Consider the following 20,144-nt stretch of genomic DNA (forward strand, 5'->3'; position numbering starts at 1 on the left):
TCAGGACGCACCATGTTTTCCATGTAGTGCGAGCGAGGATAGGCTACAGCCAGAAATGTATCCGCAAAGGGTATACTTGTGTACGTAATGTATATGTGTACATCTTTAACTTAAGAACTGAATCTTGGATATTTATTGGCTGGATGGTGCAAATGAACTTTCAGTGACCCAACAGCTTGGCTGCGTGCTAACAGATTGAGGTGACATTTTTATTTTTCCGTTTTAAATCATTGGGCCTGTTTTAAGTTTTGGGTTCAGACTGCGCTAGAGTGTGGAGATACAACGTCAACAACTGCAATAAATGTCAAATAAATAGTTTATGTCTAGAGTTGATTGCTGTCCAGTAGGCTACGTTTAGCGATATAAATTTTCTTGGGAGCAGGCATTTTTGGTTTTATCAGCATTTTGTTGACATGGTTTAACTTGTCAGGTAAATTTTCATACGCCTACATAGGGTGAAGTATTAAGCCAAAAAATGTCTGTGGTGCTTCTACAGGCCTCTAAGCACAATGTCCTTACATTGGATATCCCTTTTCTGTTCAGCTGATGGAGGGTTGTTACACTAATGCATCTTGCATTAAACAAAATTAAGCTCTTTTACGTTATTCCTATACTCATGATTGACCCTTCGCTCAAGCAGACCCCCACTTCCTTGCAAGCACTGTGTCACAGCCCTGACAGAATAACAGAGTCATCATGCAAACTCAGATTCTGGGCCAAACATTTTTATGTTTGCTGTTTTCCTGGTGTCATAAGTCATGTATGGTAAATCATGACCGCAATCTGACCACTTCTCTTTTTTAGACCAGTGGTAACAATTTGTTGTCTTTGCTCAGTTACTGGAATTCCTTTTGGAGACTTGTGCATTATTTGCAGTGCATTTTATTGCTCCGCTCTTAGTTGTTGTGACTAAATTGATTTTTAAAATGATAAAAGTGTATAGTTACACCTCTCAGTGAATGACTAGACACAGGTGCTAATCTCTTGTGTACTTGAGTCTATTCATTACCGATGGAGGTACTGCTTTTAAGCTTGGTTTGATGAAGTTCAAATAAACAAATAAAAATAAAAAAAAAACGTATGATTACACTCGTTAGTTTCCTGCAACATGTCTGTAGACTTTCATCCCTTGTGCCCTTTTTTTTTGTGGTGGCTGCAGTACTCGTATTCGCCACAGGGGGAGCCCGCGGCACAAACCGGAAACAGGAAACCGTCAACGTCGCCGAGCGAAATTCAAATTTCTACAACAAAACAGTCAAGGTCTTTTCCCGTGTGGCTGTTGGCTCATATCTTCACCGTCTTCCTCTGTTTTCACATAAATTCAGGTAAATGTAATAATGTTGTTACTCGCATGGCTTAAACGAGCATTTGCTACTTACCAACGCTACTTTTATTATTATATCGTGGTGGCATTAATGACTTTATTCGCCTGCAGCTTTGCATTAGTAAACGTTAAGGTAGCCGGCTAGCAATATTAGCTAGTAAAGTTGAAGAGAAACAGAGTTTCATTGAGTGTGGTATTAATCTGAGTGTTTAAATGTGTTCTCTTACCACAGAAAAAGGTTGTTGTTTATTTATTTGTTTTATCGTGCTGCTGGAGCAGGGAGGATGCCTACGGAAAGGACGAAGGACCATGGAGCCGAAGAGCTTCACAAACATTATAGAGTTTATGAGACTATCGGCTCAGGTAACACGAATATAGTAAAAATAAATACCGTCTGTGTCATATCCTCTGTGCGCTGTGTTATGAACTGCGTGCGTTTTTTCAGGAGGCTTTGCTAAGGTCAAGCTGGGTCAACACATCTTGACCGGGGAGAAGGTTGCCATTAAAATCATGAACAAGAAAGATCTTGCGGTGAGTCGGAAAGAGACACTTTAACCACAGAACAAAAGGCATTCATCAAACATAGACCCATATAGCCAGTAACATATACACTGATCAGCCACAACATGAAAACCACTGACACTTCAGAGCATACGGACACTTATGCAAACCCCTTATATCTGACTGAGGGTTGAAACACCAACCAACATATACACAGACCAGGCTTGACATTATGACAACACTGACCGTCTTGTTACAATACCATGTTCTGCATTCATGTGGATGTTACTTGTAGTAGACATGTACCACCCACATTGACCACACCCGGCCCCCTTCATGGCAATGATATTCCTGGTTGGCAGCAGCCTGACACAGACAACACAAAAAACATGAAATACAGCACAAGGTGTTGACCTGACCTCTAAATTCGCTAGATCCCAAACTGATCAAGTATCTATGGGATGCACTGGAACTAGTCTTATCCACAGAGGACCGTCCCTTCAACACATAGGATCCAAAGACCTCCACTACCAACATCATAGGACACCCGCTGAAGGTCCACGTCTATTCCCTGATGAGTCACATCTGTTTTGGAGGCACGAGGCTATTATTATAAGACCTACAGCATACACCAAATCATTCAGAGATTTGGTGTATAATTGAAGAGAGTTTTTCTACTAATAATAGTTTTCATATTAAGAGGATTTTAATGATGAAGAAGCAAACAAGACACGGACAGGATAAACAAATAATTTTACAAATCAAAGTGTGGTTCGTTTTCTTTCACCGCTTGTCCTGTAGATGGTTGCACAGGGAGAACATGCAAACTCCACAGAAAGGCCCCAGTCAATCACACCACTCTGCCGCCCTAGTACGAACAGTGATAATGACAATTATAAGAAAGAAATCTCATGGCAGACTCCCTCTCCCCAGGATGATTTGCCCCGTGTGAAAGTGGAGATCGAAGCCATGAAGAACCTGAGTCATCAACATGTCTGTCGACTGTACCAGGTCATAGAGACTTCCACGCAGATTTTCATGGTGCTGGAGGTAAGGTCACATGTCACATATGTAGGTGTCCTGTGTGAAACCACATATGTTATATGGTCTGTGCATTAATTTTCTTTCTTTCCCTCTAACTTTCTGTTTACTCGTCTCAGTACTGCCCTGGTGGGGAGCTGTTTGACTATATCATAGCGAAGGACCGTCTGTCAGAGGAAGAGACCAGAGTGTTCTTCAGACAGATCGTGTCTGCGATGGCGTATGTCCACAGCCAAGGATACGCACACAGGGACCTGAAACCGGTAAAAGCCGCCATCGTTTTTCACGTATAGTAGTTAGAAGAAGTCATCATACTACATATGAAGCTTATTGTCTGTTGTTATCTTTGTCTCCCTGAACTTCAGGAAAACCTGTTGATTGATGAGGACCATAACTTGAAGCTTATAGACTTTGGCCTGTGTGCCAGACCCAAGGTACGTCACCACATTCCCTCTCCTGCTGCGTGTGTTAAATATTTTTGCTTCTAAGTTTTGGCTTAAGTTGTATGAAAGAAAGAAATCGTTTCTTTTAAGGTGAATACAAATTTGTCAGGTTTGTGCTGCAAATCTGTTTTACATTGCAAAACTATGTTTCTGCCCGTTCATCTTCACAGTATCTGTGCTCTGATAATACGACTGTATGCTCATTAGTGTTATGCAAATAGAGTTAGTGTTTGTATATTGTAGTTAATGATGCATTTTAATGATGGTGTGAATATGTTGGTGCATCTGTCTCAGGGAGGTTTGAGTTACGAGCTGATGACGTGCTGTGGGAGCCCTGCGTACGCTGCTCCTGAACTCATCCAGGGAAAAGCTTATATTGGCTCAGAGGTAAGAGATGCCTGATGTTTACTACTATAAACTGTTTTATTTTTTTTAAAGAAACAATAAAGGTTAAACTTGCAATGGTTTAAGCATACAACATTTTTTTACTGGCTTTTCACTTAGATTTATTATTACCCGCCCTTTCCACAGTTGAGCTTTTTCATGGTGTCCTGATCATACTCACTGGTGCATGACTCAGTGCTGCTGGGCTGTGAAATGCTATCTGTAACACTTGGAGCTGAAACACTGCTGTGTAATGTTTAACCTCCAGGCTGATGTATGGAGTATGGGAGTGCTGATGTTCGCTCTGCTCTGTGGATACCTGCCTTTTGATGACGACAACTGCATGATCCTCTACAGGAAGATTACAGTAAGAGCGCCACTCTGTTTGCAGCTGTTCCTTTTTAATCTAAGCCGTTTCTCCAAATGGTCCTGTCATCATTCCCAACTGTTATTTACTGCACTTACAGTCAGATTTCCTTTGAAATATCACCACCTAATTAGTTTCAGTCAGTGTTTCTGTTTTATAATGTTTGGGAAATGTATTGTTTTTTTCAGAGAGGTAAATACGACAACCCCAGGTGGCTCTCTCCGGGTACCATCCTCCTCCTCAACCAGATGATGCAGGTACAAATTCAGGCTTTTTCGTTCACTTTTTTGATTGTGTTTCTTTTTACAGTTTATCACTGTTTCTAGACAACTCGACCCCTGTGTTGTTTTCAGATCAGAATTACTTCATTAGTCCCAAAAGGAAATTACTTTTCGTTACAGCTACTCCTACTCAAAGTGTACCAGTGTTCAGAACACAGTGCAATGTATGCAATAAGAGTATGTAAGAATAAGCAGGCAGTTCAAATAAGACTGCGCACATCAATGTAAAAAAAATATTTAAATAATTACATATACAAATATGTGTAAGTGAACACGTGTTCTGAGTTGTTGCTTTATAATAACATTGAATATGGGGTGAGTGCACAGTGAGAATTATTGCACATGGTGAGTCCAGAGTCCAATAAATAAATTAAGAAACAATAAAGATTAAACATTTACATGAATAAACATGCACAAGTATATGAAAAGAAAGTGAACATGAGCTATTGCACAATATTAGCAAAAATAAGAGTTATTTTACATACACAGAAGGAATTCATCCAACCAACTGAGTGAGGAGTTGTACAGATTGATGACCACAAGCAGGAATGATTTTCCGTGGCGCTCTGTAGTGCTTGTTGTTTTGCTTGTTGAACTAAGTTAAGTCGTAGAAATGTATCAAAACAGAAAAAGAAATGTATTAAATTGATTCAATAAAGATGCAACAATCCCATATAAGTGGATATGGTTGATCTCTGCTTTCGCAGTAGTTTCTTGCATATTCAGCTGTAGTTCCTCTGTGTGTCCTGCAGGTGGACCCCAAGCGGCGTGTGACAGTCCGACAGCTGTTGGACCATCCCTGGGTGATGAAAGACTACAACAGCCCCGTGGAGTGGTTCAGCAAGCAGCCGGTACAGACACCCACAACACAACCACATAATTACAAACTGATCAGTGGCTTTTATAGTAGATCAGTGCTTGTAATCAGACTATCATGTTGATCATACAATTGTTTTAAATTGGAAATTGCAAGAATGAAGAGTTTTCTTGAGTCACTGTTTAAGGAATTTCCTTTAAAATTCTCATTAGCATTATCAACATTTTTTTGTTATGGATTTTTTTTTTTAGAGATGAGTAGAATGAGAGGTTTCTGTCTTCAGTTTTGTGTGAACATTGTGTGTCTTTTTTTTTTTATAGCTTTGCCACATAGATGAAGACTGCATCACTGAGATGGCAGTCAACATGAAGCGATCGAGAGAGAGCACCACAGCGCTGGTGAAGGAGGTCTGTCTCTGAATGCTTACTGTATATTTCAGTGTCAACTGTGTTGTATTATTATATTGTATTGTATTATTACCCTGTTGCTTTTGGTGCTTTCTGTACTTTTTTTCCCATTGTTGGTACGATATATGTTAAATTACATACTGCCGCTGTTTGCATCGCATCCCCCCCCCCACAGTGGCGGTACGACCACACCACAGCCATCTACCTGCTGCTGCTGTCAAAGAAGCAGAGAGGAAAGCCTGTCCGCCTGCGCCCTGAACCAGCTGGCTGTGAGGACTCCTGCTCCCCTCTGCACCAGGGACTACAGGTCAGGCTCAGGACCACAACTTCTCTGATGCTCTTCTATTTTGGGGCTACTGACAGCCGGCCTTAGTGGCACAGATTAAATACTTCTTCCCTTTGTTGATCCTTTTGTGCTATTTTTTTTTCATATTTCTCTCGCTTTCAGACAAGGGAAGCCCTCCACTTCAGTGAGGATGAAGATGCTGTGATCGTGGGCTCTTTGGATCTTTGCTCAGAGTACATCGACGACTGCCCGTGGGTTTCGGTCCCACAGCACACACCTCAAGGAGTCAGAGGTCGACCAGACGGAACCACAAACAAAGACACGGTATGTGGAATTTGGTACAAATGTTTCCACTTTTCCATGTGTGGAAAATAATTAGATTCTGAAAAGATGTGGTTGAATAAGAAACCCGTCGCTTAGCAATGTTCACATCCACATACAGGTTGAAAGGGAAGGAGATGTGATATTGTTTAAAAATGCAGATAAAATGCACATCTTCAGGCAAACTCTCCAGGGTTTCAGTTATCGTATTCGCTGAGTTGCACGCATAAAAAAAAAAAAATACAAACAGAATAAAAGAGATACAAGCACATCGCCTGGCTTCTCTCTTAAAGTGGCAGTGGATGGTTTTGGTACAGATTTCATAGACTCTCCCTATTTAGCCAGATTTCCAAATACTCCCCACACCTCACCAACTTTTTTTTAACTACCTTTTCTATTGTTTAGAAGTGACCCCCCCTCCCGTGGTTTTGCGGGATTTAGCCACACCCACGCTTGTTGCTACTAGCAACAGCGGGCTACACGGCAAAGTTATGTTCATACAACCAGTGAACGAAAGAAAACAACCGTTATCCAGTTATGAGCTTTCAAGCAGAACACAATGAACGTAATAAAAGATAAAAACTTAGCGGAGGACTGCGCCAACGGTGTAATTGATCCAAGGAAAGCTTCCCTACCGGCGCTTCCTGGTCTGTGGCCGTATATCGCGTCCATCTCCTCATACCATTTCAGGACCTTTCATTCAGCACCACTCGTATTGCTGCGCCCCTTGGCTGCCCGATAATCAGTTTTAAGTTTCTCCTCCGCCCTGATAAAGCCAAGTTTGGGCATCTCAGCTGAAATCAGCTGGAAAACCTAGTCGTTCTGAGAGGTCCCATCCAACCCTTGCTGTATACTGTCTTCCCCCAACAAGGACAGAAAAGCCCTCACCTCCTGGTTGGTCCAGAACGACATTACTTTTCCAGTCATCACTTAAAAATGTACCAACACGAGAGCAGAATTTTGAAAGTGAGCAGCTCACTACTAGTCAAAAACCCTGAGTTCTCAAAACCAAAACATCCTGCTTTGTACCTGGCGCTGATTTTTTTTTCTGACCAATCAGCAGTAAGCAGCGTTCCATGTCACATTTTCAGCCCCAATTCCCCTACTTCAGACTGACCACAGAGGAGGTACTAGACAGTAACCAGAAAAGTATCCCTTTATGCCTCGTTCCGCCCACCTTCTCATAATGAAAATAGCGATTTAAAGTGGGCGGTGCGGAGCGGTGTGGAGGCAGGTCGTGTGTGGAAATCCGGGTTTTGTTGCCTACAAATTGTTGATGAAGCAGATTTTAAAAGCTTTCCGACATCATCCGACCTTAAATACAGAAGCTTGAATCTTTCAGACAAATACCTATGCTTCATATTTTTCTGTTTGTACTTCTAAAGAGGCTGACGTCTCCATCGGTGGAGAGAAGGTGCGCTTACAGCCCGAACCCAGAACGGGGGCGGGCAACACCGCGCCGCCAGGAGAGGGGGGAGAACAAGGAGAACAAGGAGAACAGCGGTGACATTTTTGCGTTGCCGCCCCCTCGCACTCCCGTATCCAGTAAGAAGAACGCACGCCCCAACAAGAATGTGTTGACCACCCCCAACCAAAACACCAACACCAGTGGCACCAAATCCAACGCGGTCACTCCTAAAGGTAAGAGGGATTCCTTGATTAATCAAGCACTGCAAACAACGCAGAGCTGCGGGGAATCTTACAGTTTATTTGAATACTGTAATTGTTTGTTGATGTAAAGGGCTTGAAGTAGAATCCCTATTAGATTAGATTTGCATTAACCAACTGCCCTCCCGCCACACCTCCCCCCCTCTTTCATTTATCTTTCCCCTTCCCTCTGTCCTCATGCAGCCCTTGTAATCACAAGTGCCACATCCACATGCCACACATTTGCAAGTAAATTGTCTTCTGGTAATAAACTCATTTATTGGGCCTGTGTTTTATCCCAAAGCCTCTCATATTTTTATGATTTAGCTGTCATTACGCCACTGAAAAAACGGACACACACTCAGATTCACTCGCACGCACGCTTATCTCCGTCAACTCGAAGGTGAGGTTATTATCAGGGAGCTAATTCTATTAACTTATCTGAAAATGAAGGACGCTAATGTGAACGGAGAATCATTAAAGCCTTAATTGTTTGTCACAGTGACGTCCAGCCTCTCTGTGAATCCAGCCGGCAGCCGAGGAACTCGCTGCAGCCGACCTAGTTGGTGTTAAATCCTAGGAATGTGCCTCCTGTTTTCTAAGCTGCGGTGCTACTTGTTACTTACTCGTCCACACACAGACACACACAAACACACACACAGTGGTCCGTGTGTGTGTCTGTGTCCCTCGGCATGTGCTGTGACAGGTGTAGCTGTCTCTTTCCTTTGCTCACTGTCCCACGTGGGCTGTAGTGACATGTGTTCTCTTGCCACCAAAGTCTCTTTTGTGTGTGTGTGTCTGTCTCTATGTGTGTGTGTGTGTGTGAGGCTTGTTTTGTCTTTGTGTTCACAACTCCCAATGTCAAAGCCAGCCAGTCCCATGCATAAGAGCAAAGGGCTGTTACCTTAAACAGTTAGAGTTTCTTTGGGGTCAACAAAATCCTTACTCTTACATGTTTTTCTTGTGTGAATACTATTAAGTGTCTTTGTGTTAGTTTTGTCCAAATCCACTTGAGTTTAAAGTTGTTGAGCTTGACTCAGAAATATTCAAACCCCTAATTCAGTCTAGTCCATGGCCCCTAGGGGTTCTATGAGGTACTGCAGGGGGGTCACAAAATAGATTGATTGCATTTTTTTATATATATATATTTTTTTTTAATTTTCCACAAATTTAAATTTCTTTAAATACACGTTACCATGAAACATATTTTAGACAAGGGATAGCTTAATGTTGAATGCAGAAAGATAATAATGTATGTTTATAAACAGTCCTTGATTGAGTTTAACATATAACACATATAGTAGGTAGGGGGTCCTGGTTTGGGGGACCTTGGCCTGAAAAACGTTGAAGACCCCTAATTGTTTTCTTACTTTCTAGTATTTGCGCCATCCTGTTGTGTAGGCATGTGGCTCTTAGAAGCATTGGGGGAAAAAAATGTTCTGCGAGTTAGAATAATTCGTCACTGGAGTTTAACGGGAGCATTGAACAGCTGTCTTAATCCACTTCCTTGTCTTGTGTGTGCATGTGTTGTAGGTGGAAGCAGTGCATCCAAAGAGCACAATAAAAAGGGAGCAGCAGAAAACAAGGATTCTGCAAACCTTGAAATTCTGGCCTTCAGTCCAGAGCGAAGGTGAGTGACCTGCTAGAGAGTAGTGTGGTGTGTATCTGAGGTCACTGGAGATGCTACAGTTGCCCTGGCAGAATCTTAAAAATGAGCATTTAACTTAGAGTGAGCCCCTGTCCGCCGTGCAGGTCGAGGTCTCTGGACATGGCTGTCAAAGGAGACAGTGGGGGGAAGAAGAAGAGAGGAGGTAAAGTGTTTGGTTCCCTGGAGAGAGGCCTGGATAAAGTGATCACCATGCTCACACCGAGTAAGAGGCGAGGCCTGCGTGACGGTCCTCGTAAGATAAAGGTAAAAGCACCTTGAAATAACACTTCCATCATATATTATCTTCTCATTAATTGATGGTTTTGTCTGATCACCATGAAAAAAACCTGAAAGTTAAAATTGTAATGAGCACATAGTTACAGAATTACTGATCTGTGGCTTTCTTGTCTTCTTGTAGGCACAATATAACGTGACTCTGACCAGTCAGACCAATCCAGACCAAGTCCTGAACCAGATCCTCTCCATTCTGCCCGAGAAAAACATTGACTTCACTCAGCAAGGGTAAAAACACGTCATCTCCCCAAATTCTGACCACACAGCTCATCTGTCGATCACAACCTAAGATTTTTGCTCTGTTCGCCTTTTATTCAGATACACCCTGAAGTGTCAGACCTGGGGTGACTTCGGTAAAGTGACCATGGCGTTTGAGCTGGAGGTGTGCATGCTGCAGAGGCCGGAGGTTGTTGGCGTGCGCCGCCAGAGGCTGAAGGGAGACGCGTGGGTCTACAAGCATCTGGTGGAGGACGTCCTCTCCACATCCCGTATCTGAACTGCACTTTCTCGGCGACTGCTTCTAAATACATGGACACTTTGCATTTCTGCAACCAGGAATTAAGAATGGCTGAAAAAAAAAAATCAGACGTACAAAGGTGTCTTTGCACATCAATGACCAGTCCTTCATTATTGCTTTGGAATATTTTAAATTGTCCTCAGGCCTGCCTACAAGCCCCAGAATACATGTTACATAATATTCATAGATTTAATGTATCAGGATCGTCTACAATGTATGTTTTACATAGATTATTAATTATTAAGCTAAACCTAATCGCTGCCAGTCCTCTTGAGATGAATGAGCGTGTATCAAATTTAACAGGACTATTTACCTTCCAGGTGTTTACTACAATATTTATGTGGTGATGCTATAAATCTCCCCTGTAGGTCTCATTAACACACATTAGCACGCAGAGCATTTCTAATTTACTGTCATTGTTTTTAATGTGCACATGTTTACAGTTGTTTTATGTGGTTATATGAAGTGTCTGTTTTTATTTCTTATCTGTGTTTCTCTCATCTTAAAGTGTCTCGTTGTGTCTCTAAAAAGAGCAAAATAAATTAGTTCTTCGCTTACGGACATGGATGCTTGAGATGATTTTAGCTATACGTCCTCAGATTATTCAATCAGGAGTCGACGGCGCGTCTGTATGTTTTACACTCTGTCATCGTCCTTCTGTTCATCTTCCAGGCTTCGCTTCACTCTGGTAAAGAAGATTGATGGTGATAGTTTAGCTCGGTGACAGTGTTTCTGAGCGATTAACTGCCAAGAGAAGAGTAGTGAGAGGTGTCATGATGTTTGAGGCTTCAGGTATGTGTCTTTCACTTGCATCACGAACAGGTTGCTGATTTTGATGGTGGAAATAAACTTCCAGTGGCAACAATGTCGCGTTCTCAGCATTTCAAGCAGTAGAGATGAGCAATGGTTGATTCCTGGCTTATGAAGGATAATGACTTGGCTTGCTCATTGCTGTGGCTGACTGAAATATATTATATTAAAACATTAAATTATCTAACACACAGGTCAACTGGGGGTCCATAACCCCTAGAACAGGGGTCAGCAACCCGCGGATCCAGAACCACATGCGGCTTTTTCGTCCTGCTGCTGCGGCTTTCTGTGGCAAGCAGTGTGGAGTAATGATACTGACGGCAGTCATTCACTTCTTCCGCCAACTGCTTGAAAATAGCGGTAATTATTCACTTAATAGTGAATGAGAAAGAGCTACACAACTGAATGACATTGAATGGCACACCGCACTCATGGTTGTAACATCAATCAAAAACACTGAACTCCCACAGTGCATTGCAGCACATACATTCTGTGCTATCTAGTATTTGATACAAATGTATTTTATTTTAGTTTTAGTTATTTTTTTTAAATATAATTCTAAATTTGAATTTATGGTGATCCTGTAACATTAATATAAAATGTGTTTAATTTTTTTGTCGATCAAAATATACGTCACCTGCCGGCAGGTCCAGCCCGCTATTTATTGAACTTTTCGAGCGCATGTAAGCCAACCATGGATAAATCCCTGTTATATATGCGTGAATTTCGTTTTTTTCTGTAGCAGTTCTTTTATTTCGTAAATGCAACACAATACAGTTTTTGTGTTTAGTGTTGAAGGTTGCCTATCCCTGCCCTATTCAGTCCGCGTAGGCACTGCAGCGAGGTCGCAAAATCTTTGGTTGATTACATTTTTTATATATATACTGTATATATTTTTTTAAAAAAAAAAAATTCCTCCACGCGTATTTAAATTTCTTTAAATACGCATTAACATGAATCTAACATATTTCAGTAAAGGGATAAGGGATAGCTTAATACTGAATGCAAAATGATAATAATAATCTATATTTACAAATAGCACTAGACTAAGTGAATATAGAACACATATATTAGGTAGGGGGTTCCCTACTTAACCTCTTCATCAGTTTGGGGGTCTTTAACCTGAACAATGTTGAAGACCCGCTGGTCTAACAGCTAGCTTTAAAATAACCCAAGTATGGTAAAGATAAATATCAATTTTGATCTTGTATGCGGTCCCTCGCTCCAGTGTTCAGACACTGTGCCTCTTCGTCATGACGGCGTTGCAGCTGATCAGCATTTATCCGTGGCAGGTTCTCCTTGGTGTCTCAGCAGGGAGGAGAAGGGTAATGGTGGGTTGAGCTGATAATAAGAGGGGGTTTAACCTTAATGGAGTCTGGGAGAGAGGGAGGGGGGTGGGGACGATCATTTAAGACAGAGGTGAAGGTTGGATATGGAGAAGTGAGACAAAATGTTGTTAAAGTGGTGGGAATGCGTCCTGCTGGGCTGGCTGTGTAAGTACTGTGGTCAACAGCTGGACTGTCATCTTTATTACTTTTATTTATTTATTTATTTTTTTATCTTAGGTTTCCTGTAACTTCTCTATTAACATGTTTTGGGTCATCATATAAGACCCCTTCACGGTTGTAAACAATGGGACGTATTTTGAGGGGCGGGGCTTAATTAATTGGAAGCAACGTATCTCAACACTGTAGCTTGTAAACAGGTGTTAGCATGTTTCAATTGACTGTTTTGGCAGGAATGGACGAGGGAAACGCATGTTTTAGAGAATATACTAATACACTCACTTCCCCAGACCGTGAGTGTTATTTTAAAAAGTTGATTCTGACTGATTGGACTATATTCATCGACCCCTACGCTTTCACTCACTGGATGGAAGATTGTACCAAAGGAGGACACACACTTTCTCAAGTTAAGCGTCTCCAACAAAGATATTGCAAGAAGTAAGTGGAACAACTGTGGAGGGGAAAAATAGTAAATGCAACTTCTGTTTGGCTACTCTTGAAACACGCAATTAACGTTGCGTTAGCACGCGGTTAGCATTAGCATTAACGTGTATCAAGAAGGATCAATTTAACGTATTTTCAGTCACGATTTAGTCTAACACATAACATTATTCAGGATGAAACTGATGATTCATTAATTATTATTCTGACCTGATCATCTCACTCAACTCCTTTCCTGTAATCGCCAAAGCCAAAACAAAGTTGTATACAACTGGCAGTGGCTGGTATGTGACAAAACCTCAAGTTAGTGTTTTTGATTTTTCTTTGATTCTTCCCTCAGTTTTGCCTCCACTTATTATGACGTCACGATGACGTAGGCGAACGAAGTGGGGCTATAGTTTAAATTAGACTGTGATTGCGTTTCTTCCTGTGATGAAAAGGTGGACATGATGATTCCGGTCATTGTCCCTCCCCCCAAACAGGTGGCGCTGACATTCTTAATCTCAGTCAGCAGTAGGTCAATCGTGCTTGTTTGAAAACCAGCACAAAAGAACCTTTGTCTCACACAGTGAGTCCACAAGAGGATTTATTCAGTTAAAGCTGAAACACTTTGCAGAATATAGAGCAGCTTGAGAAAGGAGGAGGAGGAGTGAGCTGGCGGTCCAGTCAGGGAGCAAAGCTGGGTGAGTGAAAGTGGAACTCTTTGATTAAGTTCATACAAGTTGTGTTGTGTTCAGTATATTCAGCTTTGTCCTCACCTGTTTCTTCTCTGTCTTCTGTTTTCAGGTGTGGAAAGGTGCTGCAGAAATGAGGCTTCTGCTGGCAATCGCTCTCATTCTCCTTTTCCTGTGTGAGTTGATGTGTCTTTACACAAACATTTGCTTTTTTTTGTTGTCATTTGGGAGGCTTTTTGCTCTTTAATACATCTGTATGTTGCTTTTTTGTTCTTTTAGGGCTTCATAAGGCTCAGACATCCAGCGGTGCAGCGCATGGAAATGCTTGTGAGGTGAGCTCTGCCTTGAAAAATAATTCTTCTTACTTTTAAAAGCAACGTAGCACTGCTATTTATTATGTGTCACACTTTCTTGTTGCATTTCTACCTTTTAGGCGACATCCGTGAGCGGGGCCGCCGTATCCCTGCTCTTATCTCCTCTGTCTCTGTACTCCTGGTTGGCCGCCACGCTGCTCAGACTCGTCCTGTCCGTCCCAGCTCTCCTCCTCAGCTCCCTCCAGCTCTCCGTGCTGCTGATCCTGGCTTTACCCTGGTGCGTCGCCACCGTCTGCGCGTCCCTGCTGCTCACCTGTCTCCACGTCGCCCTGTACCTCCTCCACCTGGCCTTGGTCGTGGCGGCCGTGGCCGTCTTGGCCGTCACGCGACGGTGTGCGATGGCCGACGGCGACGCCCGCGAGGTGGAGCCGTCACATGGGCCGAAGAACCCTAAGGAGCGTCCGACCAAAACCAGACTGTTTGGCCGTAGAGTCGCGCAGCAAGGATGAGATCTGCTGTAAGATGAGGTTTCGGCGTGCGAATGTTTTCATGTGATTCATTTTTTTCCACATAGATGTTGTTTAAATTGCCTTTGAGACACCTTACAAGGAAGTAAAAAATAAAAACGGCACTAGCTCGAGTCCTCGTGATCTAAATGAGGGTGAATACGTACCAGCCACTGCTTCCTTAACAAACAGCCTGCAGTCGTCCACTTATCTATCCCTCTCATTTTCCCTCTTGCCGTCTTTAAATGTGGCCTCTGCCAATTATCTGCGGATTGTTGGTGCTGTTTGCTTCCCATCTGCAGATGTTATCATTAGACACGTCTGTCAAATGGAGATGAGGAAGAGGAGCGGAGGAATGAGAGAAAATGCTCTGCATTCATTGCGCCCGTGGTTTTAAACTATGTGCGTGTTTATACGGAGAGGTCCGCCGGCGCGGGGCGCGCTAACCGTATTCCTGAAAAACACTAATAAAGGGAGTTAACAGGGAGAGAAACTACATGTGGTGGAAGCACTGAGCCACGGCAGCGAATGCTTGCCCATCCAGTAAACAGCGTGTGCGAATGAATGTTAGCTCTCTGATCTCAAGGAAGCATTAAAATGTGCAAGGAGGGGGGGAGAAAAAAACAACAATTTTATCAAAACTATTAACACTCCAGGCGAAGCCATAAAAAGTAATGGGTGAACTTTCTGTGCTGCGCGTGCGGGCGTGAGCCTGAATGAGACAGAGACAGAAGGGAAATGAGGCTGGATCATAGAGATTTATTACATGGCCGTGGCATCCTAATTAGCATAAAGACTGGACTGGCCCACTCAAGCAGAGAATTAAAAACCTTAATTGTGCTGTCAGCCTTCCTCTCTCTTTCTCACTGTTGACTCTGCTTCGTTCCTCCCGCCGTTCGTCTCCCCTCCGCTCATGAAGTAGCCCCGAGTCCGCGCTGTTTAATTGTTGGTGATAAATGGGAAGCGGGCTGTTTGTAATTGTCTGAGATGTGTGGAAGGGGAGAGGACGGCAGATTGTCTGGCGGAGGGGAAGAGGACACGGGGAAGTTGTCTTGTTTTGTAAGAGGAGAGCGGGGAGGGAGGCCATTTATCAAATGTTCGTCCGAAAAGGAGGGAAATTGGCTCAGAGAGACGTCGGCGGGAAGAAAGTTTTGATCGGACATGATCCGCGGCCAGACTGAGTCTGAGGAGTCTTTCGGGGGTAATGCAGTTTCCGTGTTATGGAGATTGGCCGTGAGAAATAATACACACCGATCAGGCATAACATTATGACCACCTTCCTAATATTGTGTAGGTTTTCCTTGTGCCTCCAAACAGTAGTGACCCATCAGAGAATGGATGGATGTTGTTAGTGGCAGGTCCTGTGGGTTGAGGGGAGGGGCCTCTGTGGATCATCCCTCAGATACTTGATCAATTTGGGATCTAGTGAATTTAAGGGCAGGTCAGCGCCTTGTTGCTGCTTTTCATGTTTTTGTGAGTTGTTCCTATACACGCTTTTGCGTGTCAGGCTGCGTCCTGCTGGGAGGTGGCCGCCTCCATCAAGGAGTGGGGGTTTGTCGTCCGGCCTACGTGGGGTGGTACTTGTCCAAGTAACATCCACGTGAACACCAGGTCCAAAAGTTTCCCAGGAGAACATTGTATGGTCACAAGTTGTTTGCGTCACCTTTGTCAGTGGTCATAATGTTATGGCTTATCGATGTACCACTGCATCAATTAAAACAGGTTTTAATGACTCAAAGCTTAAGATGGTATGGTAATGGTACTGTACTGCAAATGTCAAGTTGGACAATATTTATCCATCACGTTCCAGACGTGATTTGGAATCTTTTACATGTTCTCTGTGTTGATATTTGCCTCTAAAATAAAGAATCTCCCAGACTTGCAAAGTTTTTCTTTTTTTATTTTCTTTTTTATTTTTGCTAATCTAATCCATCAGTGAAGCAAATGATTTAGTTTTTTTTTTCCTACTGACTTTATTTTCCCCCCCAGTATCACGGAGGCATGACAGGGAGTGACGTGGAAACACGTAGCGTTGAGAAGCTGCGGCCGCACCAAGCGTGAGGTAACTACCACACCAACAGAAAGCACAATAACCCATAAACAGGTTTAATCACTGTGGTCGCAGGCTGTCGTGCCTCTCGGTGTAGGTGCCCCCCCTCACTTAGGTAGCTGTTCCTCACCTAGATCCTCATCTCCACGTGGAAAATATTACTCAAGCTTAATCCATTAACTTGACAGGAGGAGGGAAAGCAGTATTATTATAAAAGTATTAAGAACTGAGAGAATATCGTTGGCAAGAGGCAGGGAGGAGGAGGAGGAGGAGGAGGAGGAGGAGGAGGAGGAGGAAATGCTTTGCGAGGGTCAGTCCTGTTTGTGCGTCTCTGCTGTCAAAGCCTCTCCCTCTCTCGCAGCAGACGAGGTTAAGACTTAGGAGGCCGGCCCCTCTCGCGCTGACAGCTCGCTGAGGCGCACGCACACACATAGTCGAGGCTGCTCCCGACATGCGCTCGCCTTCCACTTTCCCCGGTCCCTTCTTTTCCCCTCCATTTCGACGCTCCGGCCCTTCCTCTTTTTTTCCCCCCCTCTCTCCGTCTCTTCCTCTCCCTTTGCCTCCTCGGCTTCTCTCCGCGTTTTTCTGCTTCCATCTTTCGTCTTCTTCCCTTTTTTTTTTCTTTTTTCTCCCCCCACCTCTTTCTCTCTAATTGGTCTCCGCTAGGTTAGCTCAGACAGGCCTATTCATCATAGCACCATCCTCAGAGACAAACCCTCCGGGAGCGAAGAGGAGGAGGAGGAGGAGGAGGAGGAGGAGGGGAGGAATGAGGGAGTCAGACGGGAGGGTGATGGGGTCTGCCGCTTGTCAACCCACTTCTCTCCTCTTCCCCCCCACCTCCCGTCTTTTCCTCCTCTTCTTCATCCCGTGTCTCGCTGCCTGGTGCAAAGATGTCAGTTTTGTGGAGGGAAGAGGGGATGGGTGGGGTGTGTGGGTGGGGGGGGGGGGGGGGCGGCGGGGGGTGGTGGTGGTGGGGGGATGTAGACACATTAGTTAGGCTATTAGTTCAACAAGCTGCTTCCGTGCCTGTCAGTGGTCCGACATCCACGCGCGCACACACACGACATTCTCACGGCTGACGTTTGTTACATGTAGTATCCGTGTGAGGGAGCGAATTTGAGCGACGTTGAGGGGGGGAAAAAACTTTACTGGCGTCCACATTTTTTTTTTTTGCCGCCGCCGTGTCTTTTCTAATGCGTCTTGTGTGTGAACATGGGCGCCGCCGTTAAAGGGCAATGGGAAGCATGTAGGGGTTCATTGTGCGAGGTTCGAATGTCTCCCGTGAAAAGGTCAAAGCTGAGTCTTTTTCTGCCGTTGCGTCACGTCTGTCAGAGAGTTTCTCTTGGCGTGATGCGCTCAGATCAGCGGAGGAGGAATGGGCCCGAGCGCATCGAAAAAGCTGAGCTGCACAGCGTTAAAAAAAAAACAAGGGATTAAACGTGAATGTAAGAACGGCTAATGTGCTGCTAGGTGGAAACTTTCAAGGCTTTCTGTACGTCGACGATCCGAGCGTTTTGGCTCGTGGACGCTTAAAATAAATCGTCGTGCGCTTGCAGATGTGGTGCAACGCAGATTTTATTTCTTAATGATCCACAAGGGAAATTAATTGATCATAGCAGCTAAATTGTCACAAAAAGATGAGCTCTTACACAGCTGGATAGAGTAAGGAATAAAGGAAGTTCTGTAGCGTTCACTGTGGCAGCCAAGCTGAATCATTCTGCAGGAGAATCAGCTCCTCTGCCCCGCTAGTGTTTGGTGTAGTAGTGGATTGGATGGATTGTCCATAATGGACAGCAGTTTATCCACTGTCCTCCTGTCCCTCACTGAGACAAATAACTCCAACTCCCTACCAATCACATGTCCAGCCTTCCAGATCAATTTGTTGATCCTACTGATGTCTTCTTTTGCTGGCACTCCTCCCCCAACAAACCACAGCAAAGAACAGGACACTCGCTACAACAGACTGGTAGAAAGACTCTAGTAACTCTAGAAAGTGGAGTCTACTCAGGACCTTCTTGTGCACAGCATCACTGTTGTCCCTCCAGTCCAGCCTGTTGTTCATGTGGACTCCCAGGTACTTGTAGCGGTCCACCTCCAGGCCCTGGATGGTGATGATGGGCTCCACTGGTGTCCTCTTCCCCCTTAAAGTCAATGACCAGCTCCTTGGTTTTGTCCCCGTTCAGGAGTAGGTGGTTTGCCCGGGACCACCAGATGAAAGTCTAGTGTTATACTGGTGCAACCTGGACAACGGTTAAAGCTGTAAACCATAAACCAGTGGCGTCAAACATAGAGCCTGAGGATCTGATGCGGTGGACACATTAGAAGCTCCTGTAATCTCCTGTTTATTAGCTCTTCTGACGTAAATGGAGCGTACCATTAAGCTGAGTTTATTTTTTAATAAAAGTTACTGATATTCCTAGTTTGTTTGCTGTTTTAGTGGACAAATTATTCTACCAGCAGACAGTAATGTAACAAAATTGCTATGGTAATCAAACAATTTCTTAATGTATTTGTAGTTCTTTGAACTAAATCTAAAGAAACAAAATAGGAATTGTTGTTATTTGTAGGTTATTATGCTCTTGTGTTCCAGACTGCATGCGGCCCCTGAATTAAAAATTACACACCTGCCATGAACTCTCCGAAATTAGGGTACAGGTTCATAAGGATATGGGTTTTAATCTGAGGATGATTTAGCCTCTGGGAGCTAACCAGAGTAACGGATCTCCAGGCCCCGGCTTCCTGCTCCAGGTCCAGATTATTAACTTTAAATGAGAGGAGGTTGAGGTTGAGGTTGAAGCACAAGAGCTGATCTTCTGAGCTTGAGGATGTATCAATGGAAATAAAAGCCAAGTTGAAACAAGGCTTTAAATAAATGGAAAGGAACCAGTGATACAAAGTATTTTCAGGCCTGGTGCATGTCTTCAGAGATGTGGGAGATGAAGAGGAAAAGAACTCAAAGAAGAGAGCGAAGATGGTGCGGAGATGAGGATGCAAACGCAGCAGATGTCATGAATATTCAGAACTCGTGTTATCCTCCCCCCTCCTCCCTCCCTCCGCTTCTTCCGTCTCCTCTGTATGTTTTGTCAGATTCTCCCGGCCTCCTTCTCCTCCTCTTTCATTCAGATCCCCTGCTCTCTCACTCCTAATACCTCTTCAGCGTCGCCACCCTTCCGCCTCCCCCTTTTCTCTCCCGCATGAGCCCCTCTTCACTAATCATCGGAGGCCCAATTATACTCAGTTGGCCCCCGCGCCTCCTCCCTACAGGGGCTCTGGAGGGCCAAAATGTACCGATGCTGACTGACGTTAATTTGCATGACTCCTTGGCCTCCATAAGTACCACTGTTGTCTGTCTTCTGCCGTGGTATAGGAAGCCGGAGGAGAGGGGGAGGAGGAAGCGGGAGAACATGTCAGTAGTTAGTCGTGTTACGTAACCTGAAGCAGTAGGAGGTGAGCAAAGAGGGCAGAGTGTGTCGCGCTGCTTTCTCGCTAACTATTGTCAGACTTTTATTGTTCACCACCTGTCTCACGTATGTTGATGACAGACTGCGGTAACGGCTCAGAGTCTC

At 44.0% G+C, this 20,144-nt stretch overlaps 1 protein-coding gene across 2 annotated transcripts; it reads left to right on the plus strand.

Moving 5' to 3' along the window:
* The first annotated feature begins 1,250 nt into the window (after window positions 1-1,250).
* Window positions 1,251-10,839, plus strand: melk (maternal embryonic leucine zipper kinase). 2 transcript variants are annotated; one of them, XM_047575684.1, is made up of 18 exons: window positions 1,251-1,325; window positions 1,557-1,687; window positions 1,770-1,855; window positions 2,759-2,875; window positions 2,986-3,129; window positions 3,232-3,300; window positions 3,604-3,696; window positions 3,962-4,060; window positions 4,249-4,317; window positions 5,094-5,192; window positions 5,479-5,565; window positions 5,741-5,872; window positions 6,014-6,175; window positions 7,558-7,813; window positions 9,353-9,449; window positions 9,572-9,731; window positions 9,886-9,989; window positions 10,080-10,839. In XM_047575684.1, exons 2-18 carry the CDS (start codon window positions 1,609-1,611, stop codon window positions 10,255-10,257), a joined length of 2,031 nt encoding a protein of 676 aa, XP_047431640.1. In that variant the 5' UTR covers window positions 1,251-1,325; window positions 1,557-1,608; the 3' UTR covers window positions 10,258-10,839. The 2 variants fall into 2 exon arrangements, with proteins under 2 accessions (XP_047431640.1, XP_047431650.1); XM_047575694.1 differs by having other exon boundaries at window positions 1,256-1,325; window positions 1,604-1,687.
* The last annotated feature ends 9,305 nt before the right edge of the window (window positions 10,840-20,144 follow it).

The sequence above is a fragment of the Mugil cephalus genome, chromosome 2 (genome assembly GCF_022458985.1).
Source record: "Mugil cephalus isolate CIBA_MC_2020 chromosome 2, CIBA_Mcephalus_1.1, whole genome shotgun sequence".
Classification (NCBI taxonomy): domain Eukaryota; kingdom Metazoa; phylum Chordata; class Actinopteri; order Mugiliformes; family Mugilidae; genus Mugil; species Mugil cephalus.